The 23,461-nt window shown below is 38.9% G+C and overlaps 1 protein-coding gene across 1 annotated transcript; it reads right to left on the bottom strand.

The window, feature by feature from the left end:
- Nucleotides 1–15: 15 nt before the first annotated feature.
- fbxw8 (F-box and WD repeat domain containing 8) lies at nucleotides 16–22,314 on the bottom strand. The gene is made up of 11 exons (XM_063896704.1): nucleotides 21,413–22,314; nucleotides 21,212–21,316; nucleotides 20,135–20,299; nucleotides 19,530–19,618; nucleotides 15,801–15,958; nucleotides 15,124–15,320; nucleotides 14,345–14,563; nucleotides 7,541–7,668; nucleotides 2,255–2,428; nucleotides 1,311–1,427; nucleotides 16–460 (listed from the first exon to the last, which is right to left on the bottom strand). The coding sequence occupies exons 1-11, from the start codon at nucleotides 21,899–21,901 to the stop codon at nucleotides 295–297; spliced, it is 2,007 nt and encodes a 668-aa protein (XP_063752774.1). The 5' UTR covers nucleotides 21,902–22,314; the 3' UTR covers nucleotides 16–294.
- Between the last annotated feature and the right edge of the window lie 1,147 nt (nucleotides 22,315–23,461).

Raw genomic sequence — 23,461 nt, 5'->3', positions numbered from 1 at the left:
ATGTACTGAAAAAAATCAGGTACAAATATGACATTTTATTCCTCTGATGTTGCACAGCAGCACTGATCAAAAACAGAGATCTAAATATCATTTAAAATGTCATTTTACAGGGTTTGTTTGCAATCCAGATTGTTAATTACAAATACCAACAATTACAGACACAATACATAACATCGTAATTTTCCAAGAAGCTTGATTTCACTATGATGATAAAAAAAATACAGTTTGGAGAATCAAACTGATCAAAAGTTAATTGTCTGTCAGTCTGCCCTGCTGCTGTTTGATAAACTGCCGTCAGTGGGAGGGATGGGAGCCTGACAGCCTGTCGTAAGGCACCGTCAGACCAATGTTGTAGTTGTACCCGGATGACTCTATGTAGTCTGACCTGCATATGGGCAGGATGTGATCCTGTGACAGCGCGTCCTCCGAGAAGTCGTAATGGCAGATGACTCCTCTGTGTCTGAAGGATAAAAACATGCATATGTTCAACAACAGAGATATTACTTTTTTTCTTCCAAAGAAGAAAAGTGGATGTTTAAGAAGAACATGAGTGGTTGTGCAGGTAACTTGTATACAATTCATACTTTTTAAGCCATTAGAACATCTTATCTTTCCCAACTGAGTCTTTAAAGTGCTACAATTAAGAATAGGCAATCATCTCAACATATTCTCGTCATGATCTAAACTAAGTCTATTCTGAGAAGGGGTATATTCAGCTCTTCCATGTATTCCATGCTAAGAGAAAGAGTCCTAAAATAAGCATATTATTGTAGTCTTTGCCCTATGTCTCCTATTCCTCAAACACCTAGACGATAGACAGAAATATGGATTCATGGTAATTTAATTTGCGACATCCCAATTGGTTAATATCTTTGTTGCTTTTGTTTTTCACCTTTTAATCACTACGTGCTGCTCTGTGGGCATTAATAAAACATGCAACTGACAGCAGCAGCTTGTGTAGGAGATGAGTTCCCAATTTAATTTTGAGGAAGCATACAATAAATGACAAAACAAGTTTTAAACAGCCTATTTTACCACTATCCCATTTGTAATAATATAGACTGTAATAATTGAAAGCACACACTATGTTTTCCTTTTATAGGCATAGCTCAATATTTTGTGGTATAAAGCAACATGGATATCAATCTTCTCACTGCAGGAAAGCCAAAAAGCTTATTTCCAAGGCTGAATTTGCTTTTAAAAAACAGTCGGAGACTCTGTAAGTGTATTGTGGGGATGAGGAAGTGGATGCAGAGAAGAAATCCTTCAATAAACGAGAAGAGGAGGAGTGTGGGAGGGGGCTCAGTGACCTGCGGTGAGCTGTAAGGTCATCGTCTGTGATGCAGGCTCCCCTGGGCGACTTGTCATCTGGGATGTTGGCTGTTACCAGGGTGCTGGTGTTGAAGTTAACATGCCTGACAGGATGCCTGCAGCAAAGACAGCAAACAACATTTTTATTTTAATTTGTGTAGGGATGGTTCTTGAGGCTAGTAAACAAGACTGGATTTACACAGTATCGAAAAATCCTAAATAACGTAGCTAACAGCTGAACAGAGGTTCTATTTAGTTACTTTGTACTTCTTCTAACGTACCTCATTGCATCTTTGTTTACTGTATGACATGTTTTGTAAAGTGACTATGAGTACTGAGAAAAGTGCTATAATACTGAAATGTATTATTATTATTATTATTATTATTATTAAAAAAGATTATTGAGCATAGGTGAATCTGAATGGCATCCTGTAATATTGTAAAGGTAAGTCGTGAAGTGCGCACAAACTTGGTTGCTTTTGAAGGGTTTGTTTCGAAACAGAAAATATTTATTTGAGAGGGAATTATACCCTGTTGAACTTCCTAACAGTATGCAAATAGTAATAAAGGGCTATATACTAAAGAACAAGTGATTTATGTTTTGTTTTCAACTTGGTAACACATTTTAAATGTATCCCCTACAAAAGGATACATACTCTCCCATTTTTCACAGATAAGTGCAATGTAGAAAATGCTCATTTTCATTCATCAGTCATTTAAAAAAACATTATCAATCATTGAAAAGAAAACAAATATGAACAATGGCTCAGTTAAATGGGTTAAGCAATGCCTTAACCACATCTAACGTGTAAGAAACAAACAGAAAAGCTTAATTTGAAAACGACATGTGACATCTTTAAACACTGTTGAACTTCACATGTGTGTTTTATCATTGTAGCTGAGTTTATTTCCTCCCTGTGGCTCAGAGGAAAGATTATCCCACCTGTTGTGCATCTCCCACAGCTTGGATCCCATCCTCATCTCCCACACACACACCAACCCTTCGCCTCCGCCGCTCACGATCTTCCAGTCATCCGCTTGAACCGAGGTGACACCCAAGTGGTGGCCGTAGAGGGACGCCACAGAGGAGCCGGCTCGCAGGTCAAACACCCTCACCCTGAAACACAGCCGAGAAGAACAAACGTGTGACTTTTTTTTGCCATGTCATTGCGATGAGATAGGCCAGTTGCGAAACATTATTTGTCTTGTGTCAAAGCCATGAAACTCTAGTCTAAAATGGCCTATATTTTTTGGGGGAATGTTCTCCAACACTGTAAGGATGGAAAGGATAAAAAGGGATGAAAGTCAAGTGAGTACAATGGAATCAGTCATTTCCAGCGAAGCGTTGTTATTTTGGATTTCACTTCCTGCACAGTGGGAACGCTCCAAGACCGCAGAAGTGCAGTGTCAAAGAAAGCATTCATTTACAGACAAAAGGACACTATTCTCACTTCTGAAGGAACTTCACAACATTCAGCCGAGAGCAAAGACAAATACAAACCATAAAAAGAAGTGCCAATACAAGCTGTAGTTCAATCCTCAACCAAAATCTCACATTATTTCATCTCCTGCTTTCTGTCACCAGAAATGATTTACCTCATTCAATGGATATGGCGTAAAAACAATAAACTAAAAATGAAATTCAATTAATTCCTTTATTCATTTTATCTTCATTTTTTCTGTATTTTTCTGATTGCTTCTGTATTGCATGCGCAATTTACTTATTTGAATAAATATTCAGATTTTGTGAAAAAAAGTGTTATAATATTATTAAAGTAAAAGTATTTGGATTACTATTCATCATTTTGAATAGGATAGCAATTTTGCTTGCTGGGTTTCATAAGTATCACAACCCCATGGGACCTTCGGCTCCATCTGTTGTCATTGTGGCTTTATTGCAGCTGAAAGCATCCAGGACATGACTCCATCCAGCTCAAGCTTCTTCCAGGACTTCATTAGCATAATCAAATTCACTTTGGGGACTCAAACAGATTTAATTTCAGCTTCCACAAATGTTTTCAAGAATCAGCGTTAAATGTCTAAATGGGCACCGCGGCCTTGTTGTCTGTAGTTAGTTTTGCCTGTTCAGTGGCATTACGTGATGGGAGCACACGTTTAAACAATGAGGACCGAGCGTTACTGGCAGACAGCAGGGAACCATAAATCTGATGTTGGAGGCGGCTCTGTCTTCAGTGAGATGTCAGTGCCCAGACTCCTCTTCATTAATCAGGAGGCGCTCTGCCTAATCAGAGAAGTGCTGGGAGGCTCAGATATCTCCAGTTAGTTTCCTACCGCTGGACGACACATTAATCATTATTCACTGAGGATTAAGTTTGACATGTGATTTGGTCACCCAAGGTGGTCTTGTTGGTATTCCGTACGAATACATACCTTCCATATTATTACACGATTAGGCAGTCGTAATGCACAGAAAGTGTATTGCCAAACTTTAGTACAGTTTTATATTCTGCAGACTTAGTTGTTAGTTCTGGTCCATTTTGGTCCATTGCATCAAGTCAACCAGAAGTGACACAGAGGATGAAGTAAAGTACCATCAAGTGCTGAACAAGAGACAAAAGTACTATATTTACTTTCCGAAACAGAAAATCCACTACGATAGAGTCTAAGTACTAAGACATACACCACAGAAAACACACAAACTGGACAACACTATTCTAACGACCTGTCCATCACATGGAGCCAGCCCCTAATGCATTTGCTGATTAATGGTGAATTTCACTCTAAAGTGGAGCATATGTATAATTACATGCCCAATTGAAAAAGAGTTGTAATTAGTGGTTGAGAACATACATCATTCAGGAAAATGGTTGCTGAGGTAATAAATCATGTGATATGTTAATTATTTCATTAACTTCATACATGAGGGCTCCTTCTTGCCCCCTGCTGTCTTTTTGAAACAATACAAGTTTAAGATACTCCTGCATTTACTTTACTGTTAAGACGGGGAGGCTTGATAAAAAAAACACTTGTCTCTATTCCAAGATCGGAAGATGATCACATTAAAAGTGAGGCAGGAATAAACCGATGTTTATAACAGAAAAATAAACACAGTAAATTAAAAAGATTATTAAAACAAATGCAGTTGTTCTCAATTGGTTGTTTTAGATTTTGTCAGCGGCTGACTAACGTGAGTACGGTCTACTCTACCCTTTACTAACAAAAAACAGCAATAGAGAAGTTTGAAAAGCGTTTTATGCAACAACAAAACTACTTTTATGATTTCCTTTCAGCTCGGTATGTAATGTTAACCATGTCCACCCTCTAGTGTAGCATGATAGTATGCTAATGTTCGCTAATCATTACTAAGGAAGTATTTTTAGGGAAACTGATGCTAATGGGAATGTCATTTATTAGATGAGCAGTACAATCCATTCTAAAGTTGTTGCTTTATTGTGAGGAAAACTCATAGGATCATCAAAGTCATCAGGATTCTTTACCTGGAAACCTGAATGTCGACACAATTCCATCAGATTAATGATAAAGACCTAGAGGACATTATTCAACATCTGAAGTCCTCCTCCTGCTGCCTTGATATTATACCTACAAGCTTTTTCCATCCATCCATCCATCCATCCATCCATCCATCCATCCATCCGTCTCTTCACTCAGGTGTATTTCCACAGGCCCTGAAAACTGCAGTCATTAAACCGCTCTTAAAAAAGACCAATCTAGACACTTCAGTAATGAACAATTACAGACCCATATCAAACCCCCCATTTCTAGGTAAAATCATTGAAAAAGTAGTTTTTAAACAGCTGAGTAATTTCTTGGATGCAAATAACTGTTTTGATGTGTTCCAGTCAGGCTTTTGACCGCACCACAGCACTGAGACTGCTCTTGTTAAGGTCTTCAATGACATCCACTTGAACACAGACAGTGGCAGAATCTCAGTGTTAGTATTATTAGATCTCAGACACTGTTGACCACAACATATTACTAGACCGTCTAGAAAACTGGTTGGGACTTTCAGCAACAGTTCTAAATTGGTTTGAATGTCACTTAAAGGACAGGAAACACGTTGTTTCTATAGCTAGCTACACATCAGAGCTGACCAATATGACATGTGGGGTTCCTCAAGGCTCCATCTTGGGGCCTCTTCTCTTTAACATCTACATGCTACCACTGGCTCAGATAATGAAAAGCAACAAAACAAGTTACCATAGCTATGCAGATGATACACAAATTTACATTACCATTTCACCAGGAGACTATGCTCCAATTAAAACATTGAGTAAGTGCATTGAACAAATCAAAGACTGGATGACTCAGAACTTTCTCCAATTAAAGAAAGACAAAACTGAGGTAATTATTTTTGGAGTGAAGGAGGAACAACAAAAAGTCAGCACTGAGCTTCAGTCAGCAATGTTCAAAACAACAGCAAACGCCAGAAACCTAGGTGTAGTCATGGACTCTAACCTGAATTTCAACAGTCCCATTAAAACAATCACTAAGTCCGCCTAGTGTCACCTGAAGAACATATCTAGGATTAAAGGACTAATGTCACAGCAGGATGTAGAAAAACGTGTCCATGCTTTTATCTTCAGTAGACTGGACTACAGTAACGGTGTCTTCACAGGTCTCACTAAGAAATCCATTAGAAAGCTGCAGCTGATTCAGAACGCTGCGGCTCGAGTCCTCACTAACACTAAGAGAGTGGATCACAAGTTGAAATGTGTCACGTCTGAGATGATAAGGAAAGTCAGCAATCCTCATAAGAGTCTATAAAATGTAAAGATCCCATTGTTTTTGACCAACAGATCAACATTACCATCCCTGGAGCCATGTGACTAATGCATTGCAACTACAAATTAGTTTTTAAATTGGCAAAAATCAGTTTTTTAAGTGGCAATAATCTGTATTTAAATTGGCAAGACAAAGCAGAGTAACATCCAATACTTCAAGTGGTCCTAAAGCTGGACTCAAGAAGTGCAACCCAGTATAATGATAAGTGTTCAATAGCCACAGGTAAGCCACTACCCATTTCTGCCCTTTCCATCTAACTGTATCCAATTCTGCTCTTAGCCATCATCTTTCCCGTTTGCACAGATGCGGCCTTTTTCCAAACCGTTTTTATCAGGACTCCTCATTTGCTCCCTGGATCTCACAAAGAACAGAGGGACAAAACTAATTTGGACAAAAAGAAGGGATGCATTAGGCTTTGGCCTTAAGCCACCCTGTCAGAGGTCCAAGATCGGCCACTGTCCCTCGGTCTCCCCCATTTGTCTTCAACTGCGGGCTGCATCACCTTGAGCCAAGGTAAAAGAGCCACACTGAGTCCCTCAGAACAAAACTACACATCTATCAAAAAGCAAAGACCGAAAGTGTTGCAAAACATTAATCGAATAAATGCTCGAACAATGCTCTTGAGAGAAAATGAACACATTTAAGTTCTTCAATCAAAACAAAGCTGAACATTTCCTTTTGGCACTTTCCTATAGACATTTTTTACTGAGCATGTTTCAGTTTGGTTGCTAGGAGTCATACCTGGTAAGAAAAATGGGGTAGACAGAAAACCAAACAATATGATGTGGTCTGTCTTTCACTTTAAGCCAACTACTTAACAGCCAGATGGATTTGGTGCTGAATAGAAGCAGCAGGGGCAGCTTTGGGCGAAGACGTGCCAGGGATGTTTCTTTTCCTGCCAGCTCATGCACCGCAGCACCCGCTAACAAGTGCAGAATAGATGAGAATGCCTCTCTTTTATGAGTCTTTCCTCATCTGGAGAGCCAGGTTAGCGATGTGGCAAGTGTGTGCACACGCATGGATGTGTGTGTTGTTGTTGCTGGAGTGGATCAAAACGGACAGATATTTTTTCGTGTATAGTATAATAGATAATGAAGGAGACAGACATTGTATTCAACACAAAGAATAGAACGTCTCACATTAACATATGTCAATGCCTCGTTCTTATTTTTTTTTTTACTTTGCTTTGTTTTTCAAGGCAGCAGAGTGACTGTGAAGTGGGACTAATGCACAAATTGAAAAGAGCCTTGTCTTCTCACACTCTTTATTAACACCTGTTCTCCACCGAGTCCTCCGCTTCACTGTCTCCTTCATCAGGTGCCACTGTGGGAAAACTAATGAACAGACATGTCTTTCTGCTTAAGTCCCTGGCTCATTTTCAACACCTTTTCATGTCTGAATTAATCGCAGGGTGTCAGTACTGGGATATCTTTCCTTTTTCAGCATTTGTGTGAAAGTGTCTTACCTCCTGTCTTTGTTTCCACACACCATCAGGTGAGGAGGGCTGTCTCTCAGGTTGATGCAAGTGAAATCTCCCAGCGAGTCGCCGACACAAGCCACAGGTTTACCCGTCTCTAGGCTGTAGACATGGATCTGACAAGCAGGGAACACATAAACATCAACCCTTTGAAATGTATTAAGTCCAGTTAACCTACTGATACACAAACACCAAATGTTTAAGTGGGAAGCACATCCTGGGTATGAGTTTACAGAGTTGACTGTAAGCTTTGGAGGGTGTTTACATTTTGGAATCAATGTATAATGAACTAAATAACATAATGATTACACAACAATAAGGACTGAGGCCAGATATTACAATACAATCTTATGGAGTACCAAACAACTGCAAAACTGAAATAATCCTTATATCTTTGACTCAGGATCTGAGATCTGAACACAATACAAGTTTGTTTATCAAAAAAAGAGATAAAAGAATGTTATTTTATAACTAATTTAAACCCCCAAAATGAGCCTGTATAATACAATGGTGCACACAAGTCCAAACATATATCAAAGCATGGCAGAGGTGCAGATTATAACCTTTATTTAAATTAAACAATGGACAAAGTCTGATATAGTAATGTAAATGAACTTAAATATTGATCAGGTTTTCTTTCCTACCTACCAATACAATTTAACTCTACCCACTGAGAATGGACCATCATTTACAGACACAGCTTACTGAAGTGATGTCTGCCAGTGAATTAATACTAATCAGTAGTTAAGTGTTAAATCTGGTGGTAACAAAATAAAAATAAAACCTAAGGGCATTGTTCAATTACAGACCAAGATGCATAACCCCCCCCCCCCCCCCCCCCCCCTCCCACCCCCGTTGGCTCTGTGGCTGCTACAAATTTTCTTCATATGAACTACAATGATGTCATCTGGAGCCGACCTAATTGGTCAATTAGCTGCTGGTGTTTTCTCATCGAAATGAGACAGAACAAACAGGATAACCGCCAGGCAAAACTTTGAATAATTAAAATGATTAACACTTTGAATTGGGAAAGGGGGGGGGGGGAACAGCCAGAAGGTAGACAAAAAGAGAGAGTGTGATAGAGAGACAGCGACAAAGATACAGAAGTTTGAAGGAAGAAAGAGGGGAAAAAAAGAAGGGGCATGATGTAAGCCTTGAGGAGGTGCCAGCAGTTTCCGAGCATCCCTTATTTGGGCCAAGCAGAGCTTTAATTGTGCACCACCCCGGGGCGAAGCCCAAATCACACCGGACTTTGAAATGACAGCTTGATAGGATTTGGACAGCGGAAGGGGGTGATGGGGCGAGCAATGAGGGAGACAGACGCAGAAATGAGGCTCAGCCTGCTGTTCATAACAAATTATTACAATTTAGGGAAGATATTTTTATTAAATATCTGCCCAGCTCGCCCACTAAAATGAAGAATGGTGCTGAGGGAGGCAGAGAAGCCGCTTTGTGAGTATGGAGGGGGCTGTTGTGAGACTGCGGCAGAAGAATAATCGTCAGCATGACTGGGATGGAGTTGTTTAGGTTAATGCACTTCTGGAGCCCCGGTGAGGCTTGCAGACAAAGGAACTCTAATGGTGGCTTGTACTGGAACGTTAATGTGATTACTCTCTTTGCTTTTAAAACAGATGAAAGATGAGGCAATAATTGTTGCACTTTTGAGAAGACCTTTTATGACTCTGTTGCCTGCATTGTTGAACAAATGTGGAGCATAATTTGGTTTGGTTTTGGATTCATTTTAAATGTAGTATCCCATGAATAGTGATGGCCTCACAATACGATGTAATCATAATAACTGCTGCACCATTTATTTATTACCTTTCTTAAATAAAAATAATGCAGATTGATAACATAACGTTCTTAGGTCTTTTCAGATTTCTTACTCTGACTAATTCTGGCAACCGAACCTAATGATAAACAAAATCAACATCAAGAACTTTGTATTTGTGATATAAATAATGTATTGATAATAAATGATAGTTTTTTGTGCGTGTATTGATACTATATTGCCCTGCAAAACATTGGGATGCCAAGCTGTTTAGATTTGTTCCCCTCCCCCTAATGGAAACCATGGGCCATGGAAAGGCAACTGCTTGAAAACCTAACGTTTTCACTCCAGACAAAGGTGCACCAGCAGGTGACTTCATTAATGATTCATGAAGTATAAAAAGAAACGTATGAGTAAAATAACCAGCTGGGGTAAACGGCTTGAATGAAATCTGTAGACTGTAATCTTTCCATGGCCCATGATTCCCGATCCTTTTCATACAAACACCAACATCTGAAACAATTATGGCTTCAGAGCTACATTTGGTTTAGACACCATGTGGACAAACACAGATTAGCAAATTGGACCAGATGCAGGGTTTTGAGTTTGATGTCATGTGGGATGTGTGTTTTTCCAAGCCATCCCGACAGATTAGTGTCTCAAATGTGCTGAAAGTATACAGCAGTTGTAGTGTTTTGTGTATTTCCACAGCTGTAGAGAAGACTGCGAACAGTTGACTTTGATCCCTCCCCCGAGAGGGTTGTGGGGAAGGAACAAGCAGAGTAAAAACGCAAATAATAATTGAGTTTTGCTGCTTGGTTCATTAGTAGTTTTTCGGGTTGTCCAAGCTATTAACAAAAAGGCGAGATGGATAGAGGAAAAAAGTAATTTATCAAGACATTCTAGTGTCATTATCCAAGATAACCGTTCTGAAGGCTAGGATTTTAACATCCTCAAACAACACTATTGGTGTGTATAAGGTGCTATGATAAATCAGAGTGCTGCATTATAGATAGGTTGCATTTTTATTTGGTAGGAAAGTGTGTTTTCTGTGTTTATCTGCAAGGTAGTTTCAGTAAAGTTACATTTTCCAGCCTAGCATAGTGGTGAGTCTAATTGTATAGAAGTCGATGACACAATGTTCATACTTATCACTCGATTTTTTTACCACAGTAAACATTATTAGTTATTCCATATGACATATGTTCACATTTACAGTAAAATAAACAATAAAGCAAAGTATGGATTAGGGCTACCTTTGGATTGGCAGGTTTCTACCATTGTGTTATCAGCTTTGTTTGTTGTCCGTGTTATCATTTCATGAAAGTTTTGATTTAGATTTTTGGTCGCCAACAATGAATCAAATGCCAGGTTAAAGGTTATCTACTTCTTATGTGCAACAGTCCCTATATCACACAATATTCACTTCCATGTGAGTGATCAGCCTGTCTGGATTTTACTGGTCTTGATCCTGATCTGTGACAATACTTTGACCATCCCATTCATATAACCAGCCGTCTGAACTCGATGCAATGAAAGGATGACAGCTTTTCTGACAGCACTTGTGCTCTGTGGTCGATCCACTGCAGTGGATGGATAATTTGCCAGCATGTGTTGAAAGCCCAGCCACTAGCTGGGTGTCTGCCTGGGTGCCGGCGGTCCACTGGCAGGAAGGTTGTGAGCAGTAATGAGGACTTGGAGACTGGCTGCAACCACACATACACACACAGCCAAACCGACTGAACCAATTAAGATGGTGAAGGCTAGGAGACAAAGCCAAAAACGTGCCAAAGTATAATGAAGAATCGTCTATATCGACACAAAGATAAGATGATGGATTTTGAAACAAGACTTCAACAAACTCATCACTGATTCTCAATAAAGTTTACAAAAACATGACAATGAAGTTGAGTTCATCTAAGTCAGAATATTGTAAATTAAAACATATCACTCTTCTGTGAGAAAGGAAAAGGTGTGAGATGACTTTCTTGGCTTCTATTTTGGTTGATTTTAATGAAGAATATTTAAAGATTTTAATGAAGCATATTGACAGATTTTAATGAAGCATATGTTTTCTTATCAAAAGCAGCCTCAGAGAGGTCTGGCATCACAGGTTGTTGCCAATTCATGCTTTGTCTTGTTCACAGTATGAATTTGCGGTTACAAGCGTTACGATAGTGACAGACAGGTTCATTAAATTTGTGAAATATTTTAATCAGCAAGAGAGTAATGCTAATCATGTGAGAGGAGTTTGGGCTAAAATCACTATAGTAACAGAAGTTGTTGCTTCTGAGCTGAAAATGAAACGAATAAAACCTGAAATGCTGAGTATGATTGGAAACCCAAAATGTAAATGCTGTAGATAAAAATAACGATGTAATATTTGTAGGAAATCTGGGATTAGCTGCATTTATAAACTAAGGTCGAGTCAAATTACTTTTGCAAAGAAAGACAAACTAGAATTATGGGATTATACTTCCATACTTGGGATGAAATTGTAGTTAGTGATCAAACTAAAGAGAATTTTCATAACCGAGAAAACTCTCCAAATTTCAGAATTGTTTCCAACAAAACTGCAGCCAATTCACAGTTTATATGTTTATATATATATTGATTCAATTAATCAATGATCAAAAATGTTTTCCATTTTTAGTTTTTATGAAGTTATCAATTAATCCACTAATCATTTCAGCTCTTTATTAAATATAGCAAAACCACTATGTAACTGAAGCTTAAAACCACTACGTGTACTTCTGCCTAGTAACATTATAGAGGACTAAATATAATTAATATATTTATCCCTAGAAGGATTTTTGCCTCTTCAACAGCCAATGTGGCTTTGTTTGTGTCTTGATAAGGTGAGGCTGTTTTATCCCCTCACTGCTACACTGTCCTTGGTCCACTATGTGGTGCTTTAGTGCTTTCACTGAATCCAAGTATCGGCTGTGCTTCTTTAATAGGGAATGATGTCAGTGGTGAAGCTCTGCCAGAAACCTGTCAATAACAAACAGATTGCTGCACACACACACTGGCTCAGGTGCTACAGGCTGTTTTAAAGCATCCACTCTGCAAGTCCTTACTGCAGCTAACATCTGCTTTTCAAATGAGAAACTCCTTTATATGTTCTTTATAACATCCATTAACAGTGACATTAAAATATCTTGTAAGCTTTGTGAAACATAATGACTGCTGCAAAGCTGCCTCCTGTTCCCAAAAGAACGGTTAGTCTCGTGGCTCTTTGTGCTCTCTAAGTAAAGGCTCAAGAGTCAATTAGGTGCAGGGGTCCTTGGTAACATAATATTTTTAGAAGCAAACAGATGCAGCTTGGGGAATCAAAGTTTATCAAAGTGCCCTTGAAGGGTGTAGTAATTAGGAGGCAGAGCCCAATGAGGGCATGAAGCTATTTAGGATTGCAAAACAAATCCCCTGCAGGTACGTGGCTTTCATTTCTTAAGGGAACCAATGTGTCTGAGGGGACACAGTGTAATAGTGATCACACTTTCAAGAGATTCGGTTTAGATGGACACAAAAAAAGAGGAACAATCTTTGTTAGCAATGCATCTACAATGTTAAATCAGATGGGTATGGACAAGACTGAAAATATTTAGTCATGAGCAAAAGGTTGAACCAATTATCCCCTGATTCCAAAACCCATGTCCCCACTGCTTTCCTCTCCATGAATTGTATTCCTGAAAGAAAACATGCATCATTCAATCTGAGCACACTTCATTGTCTGCCTTGGCAAATTGTCCAAGCTTTTAATCGTGCACCTGTTGGAAGCACAAGTGACCTTGGTCAATCATTTGGAAACCTTTCATCTCAATTAGTAAGGACTGGGACATTTTTTACTATGCATCTCAAATCTAGCTGCAGAGTTTTGAGGTTTTGCCATCAACATTCCCTCCTTTGTTTGTTGATACAGTTCCATCTACTCCGTTAACATATAAACACTAGATCATTTCATAAACAAATGTTTGATACAATGGACTCAGTCAGCTGTTCTGTGGAGCTAAATCTGGGCCAAAAGTTTTGATCATTCGAGAAAAAAGGTTTGAAGGTGCAACTTTTGATCCTGAACTTTGAAAAATACATTGATGTATTCAAACTAAAAATAAGTATTTGAAAGTACTTTCTTCACATTGAATTTGATTTTTGATTCAGTTTAGCAATGTTTTGAATGAGATGATTTTTTTTCACATTTCACTTATTTATATCTGGTATTTGTGACATTCTTTTTTATGCTTTGAGATTCAGAGCATTTTTGGGGGGGATTTTAAATATTTTGTTCCTCGTTCAGATCATTTTTCATTTTCAAAACCTTATTTTTACTTTCAGACTTTTGGCCCCGATGTTGCTTGGGGGACGAGCCTTAGCTTAGAGGGGCTTTGAATCATGAGTGAGAGGCCTTCCGTAGTTGCCTTCACTAATTGTAGATACCCCAGAGATATTGCTAAATACTTTTTATACCCAATAATCCCTTGATTGGCAGTTAATCCGTTGAAAAGGTTCTATTTAGAGAGCTGTTTTTGATCGTACTTAGCAACATCACGGTATAAGAGCATTAAACTGTATCGGATGGTGCAATTCAGCAGTCGCACTTGCCTCATCTGGATTTATGACATTTTTTTATTTTTTGGGGGGGCTTTTTGCCTTTAATCGGAGAGGACAGTGGAGAGTGACAGGAAAGTGGGAGAAAGAGTCGGGGTGGGATCGAAACCCGGGTCGCCAGCATACGGTGCAGGTGCCCCAGCCAGCCGCGCCACGGCCGGGGCCGATTTATGACATTTGAAGCCAAGCTTTTGATTTATATATTGGTTGACTCATTCTAGTTAAGTGTCCTATGGTTTCATGAAGGTTTGAAATCAAATGTATTATTGTTATGGAAGTTGTTCATTAGAATCCAGTTAAAAGTTGTTTCACTATCTATTAAGGTAATTGTTTTAACTCTGATTGGGGTCAATGATTTACTCACTTCACCTACACTTATTTAATAAAAAACTGTGCAAGGACACTGAACCCACCTTGTTTCCTCCATCGTGCATGGCCCAGCCCGTACGTTTCACTCCGAGTACAACATGGGAGTCGGAGGCATCGAGGCAGGTAACAGGATGACCGTAGACTGAGTGGAGCGTCCGCGGCTCCTCCTCCCGAGGGTCCAACAGGTACACGGCATCTCCTGCTGACAGAGCAGCCAGAGGACACAGCTGCCCCCTGCCCGGCACCAAAACCAGGCTCTCTACCTGCCATACAGACAAGACAGAGGTGTTACTCATAGAGCAGAAATAAGAATGTATTCATTCTCTTACTTGAGCATTTGTGGAGTAGCGTGAATTTCATTCAAAGCTTACATAATGTATTACTCTAGAAAAAATGTTCTCATGAAGCTTTACATTGCAATGATTGTTAACTACAGCATGTTTATGAAAAAAATAAAGATAAGCATAAAGGAAAGCTTATCAAAATGTTCCGCAGGTCATGTTTTCTGAGAACATCAGTCTAAAACCTAAAAACATTCAATTTACAATCATATCTGAGAAAGCATTTTTGCTTGATTAACAACTTATTAAACTAATAGGCTATGATCTGATCAATAAAATCATCGATCAACATTGATTAATTTCACCAGTAGAGCCAGAAACTGAGACTGCTACACAATGAGTAACAAGGCAAGGGTGTTAAATGCTTCCATCACTACTTTTTATTTAAAGGAAAATGTGTGAGCCACAGCCTATTAATTAACACAACAACACATCAGTATGAAGCATTTCACACATTTGAGGAATCAAACTGGCTTACTTACAGTCTTTGGGAGCTGGGCCCGGCAGAGCGTCCTCCAGTAGCCGCAATCGTCGGTGCTGTCCAGCCGGACGTGAGGCCCGGCAGCGGAGCCCAGGCTGGGACTGTCAGGGCTTAGGGCCATGGCCTGGAGCCTCTCCAGGCTCTGGTAGTGGTGGATGGGCTCTCCACCTGTCTCTGTGCTCCACAGGTCCACACAGCCTACACCCAACATAATGAAACACAAGCCTTAATACGTTAAAAACTGCACTTTGTTATGTCGCACAGGGAATGAGGGGTAGCGTAATACTAGCCAATGGGAAAAGGGAAGAGTGTGTTACAGCAGAGATATTCAAAGTGAGCATCCTTAGGGAGACATTAGTTAATTGAAGGGAAGAGGAGGGAAAATGCAAAAAAAAGAAAAAGTGTGACTGGATTATTATAAAATATAACTTACAGTATAAACATCTTTCATCCAGTATGGGTCCAGGCTTTAAGATATATTATGCTATTTGGGGGCCCTTGGGATGGAAAGGTTTTTAGAACCTGTGTGTGTCACACTATAAGGCCAAATCTCATTTAAAAATGTATAATGATTTAAAACTTGAGAATTATTTGAGGAAATGCTAAGTTTATATCTGTGTGTTTATATCTTACCATCACCAGGAAGTGCTAATGGAGTACCCCAGCATTAACACTCACCATCTTCATACGCAGCAGCAGCCACCGTGCTGTTCACCTGGACGTGACTGACATGAGGTCTGGGGACCGAGTTGGCTGACAGGCTGTTAATCTTCAGAAAAGAGGTGGTGGAGTCCCAGTGCAGCGTGTCCCACAGCCTCACATCCCCAGATGTGTACCTGAGGTGCAAACAAACACATTACATACTTAATTGAGTTTGGTACAAAAGGCAGGTGAATTTAACAGCCGAATTATCACCCATTGTTCCCTCACAGGCGGAAGAGTTTGTCTGAATACCTGACGTCATCCTCTCAACACTGAATCATTTCCCCTCTCACACCATCCTCCTTTGCTCACTCCAACTTGTTGTTGTTGTGTTTTTTGTACATCTTTGTTACATGATCTTCCCAGTATTACAAGGGTGTTGTTTATGCAAAACAATGCTGAACATCTAGCCTACTGTTCCTGTTTGCTGATGGGGATGATGAGCAGGAAGTGAAGGTTATCTTAGCATAGCTCATTGTAAATAAACATTTTGTATATGATCACACGAGTATATTAACTGTGATACCTTGGCAACACTATTGTTAACAGATAAGACCAGAGTTGAGAGTTTTTTGTCTCATTGCAAGATAACCACCTCTTTTTTAATCTGCACAAATTCTTGAATAGAGTATTAATCAAACGTTGTTATTTATTTGTACATAGTTTTTTTTTTTTTGTAAATATTGTCTTTATTTTAAATGTGTTACAATAGTCTTTAAAACATATAATAGTACTATTTTATGCTACTTTTTTAAAAAAGAGTTCCTTTTTTAATGTGTATGTATGCACCATTTGCACCAGTGTAAATTCCTTTTATGTGTACAACTACTCGGTAATAAACCTGATTAGTTTGGTGTTGAAATGTTTTTTAAAAGACCATCATCATTTCCTATATTAAAATATTTTATCTGTGAAGCTTCAAATAGCAAATAACTGCTTTTTTGCATGATCAATACCATAAAAACGGATAGATTTCTAATATCCTCGCAGTTAACGTGCAGTGTAGAGTTTAACAGAGGATGCCAAACAATCAGGGATATTAAATATTATAATATTGTGAGAACGGCAACTCCTTGTCCCCCAAAATGTGGGACAACTTGACTTTGTGGAGTTCATAAATCAATTAACATGAATATTAAGTATCATTGAGACACAAGCACATTTCAAGAGGATACTTCAAAGAAAAACAGAGAACAGAAGATCATTAAATCATAATGATTAAATGAAAATCTATAGGATAATAAATATGTGAAAGCAAAACAGAATGCCTGCAAGCCTTCTGCATTATATGATTTTTTTAAATGGCACCCGGTGCATGAATAGTTCTGTTATCCTTTGAATAAGTAAAGATATGTCCACCTTAACTTGGTGCATAAAGAGGTTGAACAAAACCTTTTGTTTAGTTTATATTTAGTTATACTTAGTTATTTTAGTTTATATTTAGTAATATTTGATGTATATTTAGTAGTTTAGTTATATTGAGTGTATATTTCTCCTTCCTTCTTTGTATTGAACTGTTGCACCTCAATTTCCCTCGGGAGAAATAAAGCTCTTGAATCTTGAATCTTGAATCTTGCCTTGAACTCACGCTCCCATCATCAAGAAAAAAACAAAGCTTGCTCTTCACACACAATAAGCTTCTATTCTTTCACTTATTTCCCTTGGCCCGAGTGAATGAGTTCTCTCTGCAGGAGACGACAAACTGCCAGCGTTACCACCTCCACAGATACCATCATGTCTGAGCAAGAATCCATCTTGCAGCCAGAGTGTGTGACACCGTGACAGCAAGAGTGGCAGAGATGTCTTTGTTTGTGTGTGTGTGTGTGTGTGTGTGTGTGTGTGTGTGTGTGTGTGTGTGTGTGTGTGTGTGTGTGTGTGTGTGTGTGTGTGTGTGTGTGTGTGTGTGTGTGTGTGTGTGTGTGTGTGACTCTCATTGCAGGGTTTGGCAGGAAATAAACAATGGGATTACACGTGTTCAATTCATTGGTGCATCACATCAACGCCGACTATCAACAGGATGATGAATACTCTCAAGTCATTTGTCATAACTTTTGTTTGTAGAGGAAACTTTGTGCACATATGACAGCAACGTGCAGAACCTCAGCAGATTTGGCCTTTGTGTCCGTGAGTGGGTTAACGATGCAGTCTCACCTGTTGCCTTTTTAGGGCCAAATCTTCTTTCACCGCTATTACAAAGGGATGCTCGTAGCTGCAATTTAATCATTCTTGATTTCTCTTAACTGCTATTAATGTCTTTGAACAAAGTCAAGTATTTTCACTCAGATAAATCTTCCCCTAAGTACACATAATGGGGAAAGTATCGATTTAGTCAATATGTTAATAGATATGGTACAAAAGGACAGATTTAAGAGGAGGCGCATATTTTGCAAAGTGCTTCAATTCATGTCAACAATGTTTTGGTACACTGTGAGCTAAAGATACGAAACCAGTAAAGATACAAACACACCGTGTACTCAGATGAGACACAGCAGGACCAATGGGAATCTAACTCCGTGGAGACACTGAACTGCTCCTGTGGGCAGACCATCATTCTCCTGTGGCGCCCTCACAATCTATCACCGTCTCCGACCACTTATTTGGTTTACACACTCTTACTTAAGCAACTACTGCTATTTCTATGATCATAATAAATACAGAAATGTTACACAATGAGCCTTAAAGTGAATCAGAATTTGAACTTAATATGATCAATAAGGATTTCTATCAGGAATTTATTTTTGCTAAGGGTGAAGGAGACAATAACACTGGGGGAATCAACATATATCTCAAACGTTCTATATCCTTCTCCTATAAGGTTTTAAATTTGTTCATGTGAAGGTGATGAAAGGTTGCTCTATCCTTATTTGTCATACTTTACTATTTATTTGATGTTATGACAAGGAAGATTTGATGGTAAAAACATTTACTATCTTCTAATTACCTATTACTATAACTATATTTACTGAAGCTTTTATCTGGAGTAACTTATGAGTGCTTTAAAATGACTAAAAACAAATGTTTCCAGCTATTTTTAAACATAGAGAAATATTTCATTTCAATCAATGTAAAGGTCCGTTTCATTTAGTCTTCTGTAGGCGACCAATCTCCTTTTAGTGTCTTGTGGTTGTGTGTCTTTTTTTGCAGAGGAGACCTCTAAGGATAATTAGATCTCCTGAACATAGAACAATGAAGTAATCCCAACCCTTTGTTATTGTTTGGATTGAGCGACCCTTTATGATGGAAAATCATATACTTTTATGCTCAAGAGACTATTTTCGAATATTTTTCACCTCAGGAGGAATAAATGCAAGCTGAATTGTGTATGTGTTTGTTTTTGCCAATATTTGTTGAATGTATTGTGAGCGTATCTAACATAGACGCACTCTGTTATGCATAATTCCTGACCTCACTGTATCATTACACCCTGAGCCAAAATAAAAGATTGGTTAAAAATATGTTTTGAAAAATAACTTCAATATCTGACAGTTTTGCAAAAGCAATTAACCGAATGCAAAAGTTTGGTTGTCACTATTGCATCAAATCTTATGTTGAAATGAGACATTTTTAATCAAACATACTACATCCCTGTAGATGTATACAGGCATGTATGTGATAGAGAAAACGCAGGAGGAATTCAAGGTGTGTGAGCAGTTAATGTTTATGCACATCAGATGTCAGACGCATGCTTAAGTCCTTGAATCTCACCCGGCCAAGACGAAGGATTCACAGGAGCTGACGTCACACAGCACCTTGCCCAGTTCGAACTGCAGCTGGCTGATGGATCCCACTCGATTCTAGAGAGTAAATAGAACCATGCTGAAAACACTGTTGCAATCATAGTGCAAATAATTAAGAGCAATCAAATCTCCCTTTATTTCATTTCTAACTAAGCTATAGAGAGGCAATCAAAATGTAATTATTTTTCCTTCCAACTCAAAATCAGAACAGAAAATTACCGTCACTGCAATTATGTTAATATCCAAATTAAATTCTGTTTATGCACTGTAGTACCATAAATAAATAAATGTTGGTTAGGACTCTGACCTTGGGACCTTTGTGGTATGTCATAACCCTCTCTCTTCATGTTCCTGTCTGCCTCTGTGCGGTCCAATAAGGGCCATAATAGTATTAGATATTTTAAATATGTTTATTTACCTACAAATACCAATATTTATATTTTCTTTTATATACATATATGTAGATATATGTTATACTGGTGATGTCCATTAAATTGTGAACCAGACTAAGTCCAGTGCCAGTGTTGAATTTGGGAGATTCTGATTCACTGCAGCAGAACAGCCTGAGCCCACCTTCCAGTTGGAGCGCACAGTTTTGGCCGAGTTCCTGCAGTCTCGCAGCGTGCTCTTCCAGCAGGGGGAGTCAGACACGCTGGCATCCTGATGGTAGCCCTCCCCTCTGCACATCTTGAACCACAGAACACAGTCCTCTGCAAGGACTCTCCATGCCCTGCTCACCTAGGAGGAGATGGGACAGTGTAACCGTGGCGATTGAGTCAGAATATATTACAAGCATGAGTCATTTAATTGATTTGTGCTTAACGAGCACGGTGGACTGCCAAGTTGGCTCTGTGCACCATGACGTGCTGTACAACACAACATTTCGTTTTTTCATCTCTACAGATTAACATCGCATAAGGTAATTCTGAATGTTGTAGAAGTGAAGTTAACTGTTTTTTTAGGAGTTCGAAAACCAAGAAATATTGAACTTAATAAACATATGATCAGCAGACTGCACATGGTGTTTTCATTTTACAGGAAAGGATACACAAGTTAAAAGAGGGACTAAAAAATAATTAAAACTAAAAGGTTTGCTCTTAAGAAATTGTGATGTGTCGGTTAATAAGAAAAAAAACAGCTGCCTTGATCCATCCCAGCTTCTTACCCTTACCCAAATCACACTAAACAATACCTTCATTCAATCTATGCTGACACTCTGAAACAGTTGGCCTAAAGTTGTGATTCCTTTTTAGTTTTCGCTTCGAGTAAAATGAAGCAGAGTTGTGATTTTCAGTTTCAGACTGTTATGACCAATTGTTAGAAAACAGAAAAAGCTCTCCAGTATTTCTTTTTTTAAATTATTGCTGAGAAGAATCTTTAAATGAAAATATGATTTGTTTCTCTTTTGTATGTTTCCATAATCTTTACCACACCATGAGCCCTTGGAGTTATGTTGATATGGGGCCTAGTCTAAAGCAGCATTTAATGAATAGTTACTTTGTTTTTATCCACCACTTTTATCAGCTTCAACAAAATAAGGTGAAAATAGTGCGATTTATTTCAGGTGTCATTTTGTTATGACACCACTTTTTTCTTTTTGTTATATTATGTAAAGCTCTTACCAGAAAAAGCTCTACCACAGCAACTTACCTGTGCACATCGGCCCAGCTCAGTACAGTTGAGATGTCGGAATATCTTCAGGGCTAACTCATAAGGCAGCTCGATATCAAAGAAGGGAATGTCATTGACTTCATTCTGCAAAAGAAAGAAAGTTACATGTTATAGTGAATTGATTCTGGTCAACCAACATCATCATCATCATCATCATCATCATCATCATCATCATCATACCAGATCCTGAATAAGTTGATCCAACAGCTCATCTTCTTTCTTAACTTTTCTCCGAGGCTGCTGCTGTTGCTTTTGCTGCTGTTGCTGCTGCAGGGATGCGCTGCAGGCATTGGTCATGTTTTGATACTGCCTCTTTCTCCTGGTTCTCTCCTCTTGAATCCTGTCCAGCAGGGGACTTGTCCTCCCATCCAGCAAACTACGTGCAATGGACACATACTCAGGCTGATCCTCTGTCTCTATAGCAGGTTTTCCTCCTCCTTCATCATCATCATCATCATCATCAGTGTATTCCCTTTCGTTTAGCTTTGAAGTACTAACGGCTATGTGGAGATGTTTTGAGTCTTCAAAATACTTTTTTTTCAAGTCTTCCTGCCGTGACTGACTAGGAACAGCCAAGGAAGGGGCACACACAAGTAGCTGCTCTTCGTTTTTACTCGTTAGTTCCTCTTTCCAACTGTCCCTGAACGCAGCAAGTTCGTCCTCGGCCATATTTCGTAATCATATTTTGGCAAATATAAATAAGCAGTGTTAAAATCGGTATCGTATGAATGTTTTGGTTATACAACCCGGTTTTAATGATAAATCGACAGCGACGCCGAGGCACAAAACAAGGACGTGTCCTTCTATATAAACAGTCCGACAAGGGACAACGCGCTGCTGTTCAAAAGTTCCGTTTATTTTCTATTCCTCATTTTTATTATAGACTCAAACATTTTCAAGGCAGAAATATGTTTGTTTTTTGTTTTTTTCTGGCCACAACACAATTGTTATCAATATCAAATAAATCCATTTCATGTTAATGGTATACGAAAAAACAAAACATATTTTGCCGTAAATACAAATACGAAAGAGAACACAATGTCCCATAGCACCCTACAACAAAAGACTCTTCAGACAGGAGAGATTCAAGAGTTAACCATTGTATGTCTCTTTTGGGAAAAGATGATGTAAACCCCACACCATGTGACATTATAATGAATAATACAGTAGAGAGGGAGAGAAAAGGGGGACGCAAACACAGTCAAGGTTTGATGAGAGAAGAGAAGGAGGGTTCATATTATCAAGACGTATACAGAGACTGGTAGTTCTTTCAGAGAAAGATGTGCTGGCTGCCGACAGACCAGCTTTTGCTCCAGCCGGGTGACACCACCTGCAATGCCCGCCGACCCTCGCCGTGCTCGGTGGCTCAGCTATTGGCATCTCGCCTGCGGAGGATCGGGGACCAGCTGGAGAAAAGCTGGACGGCCGGGGAGAAGGAAAGCGGCATCAGCTGCAGTAGCAAGGAGACGGTGAAGCTTACAGGGAATGGACACCTGAAGAGCTTTCTGTGCACTGCTATACACCTCACTGTGCTCGTGCTAGTCGTCGCGAGGCGACACCTGTAGAGCGTGAGGCGGCAACACTAGCAACAGGTGCGTCAACAGTGTCCTTTCACATCGTATTTATTTGAGTAAACTAACATATAACCGTAAAGAGCAAAACATAAGTAAGATATGAAGAAAAACAGATATTTTCTTGGAAAAGTTGTATTTAGCTATGTTGTTTTAAATTGATTTCGAACGAGGGACTGCTGTAAAAGGTTAATTTGTTAATATGTTGGAAAAGAAAATTAAAAATTAAAATTAAATTAAGCCCTGCTTGCTACCTTAGACGTTTTCCATCGTGTTTTGGTTGAGAATTATTCCATTTAAAGTGTTTTTCAGATTATTGGATGGAATAAAATACGGCTAAAGGTGTTCAAAAAGAAAGAAAAATATTTATATTCTCCTCAAAGTCTGGAAGTGTTTCAATCCCACAGTCAAATTCATATCAGTGGGAAGAACTGCACAGACGTCATACAATTACACTCAATTTAATAACACGTGAACCACAAATGCCCTTTAAATATATTTAAGTTTTAATTGATTTGAGTTTACACTTATCAAGCATTTAATAATTGTTATATATTGTGAGTACTCTCACACACTTATCACTTGTATGTTGACCGGGACGCAGGGGCACAAAGGTTAGCAATAATTATCCACAAGTGCAAGCAAGCTAAGCTTTGAA

Source organism: Eleginops maclovinus, chromosome 12 (genome assembly GCF_036324505.1).
Source record: "Eleginops maclovinus isolate JMC-PN-2008 ecotype Puerto Natales chromosome 12, JC_Emac_rtc_rv5, whole genome shotgun sequence".
Lineage (NCBI taxonomy): Eukaryota > Metazoa > Chordata > Actinopteri > Perciformes > Eleginopidae > Eleginops > Eleginops maclovinus.
Note: the sequence above shows the minus strand (reverse complement) of the source record. Positions and strands in the feature narration are given on the sequence as shown.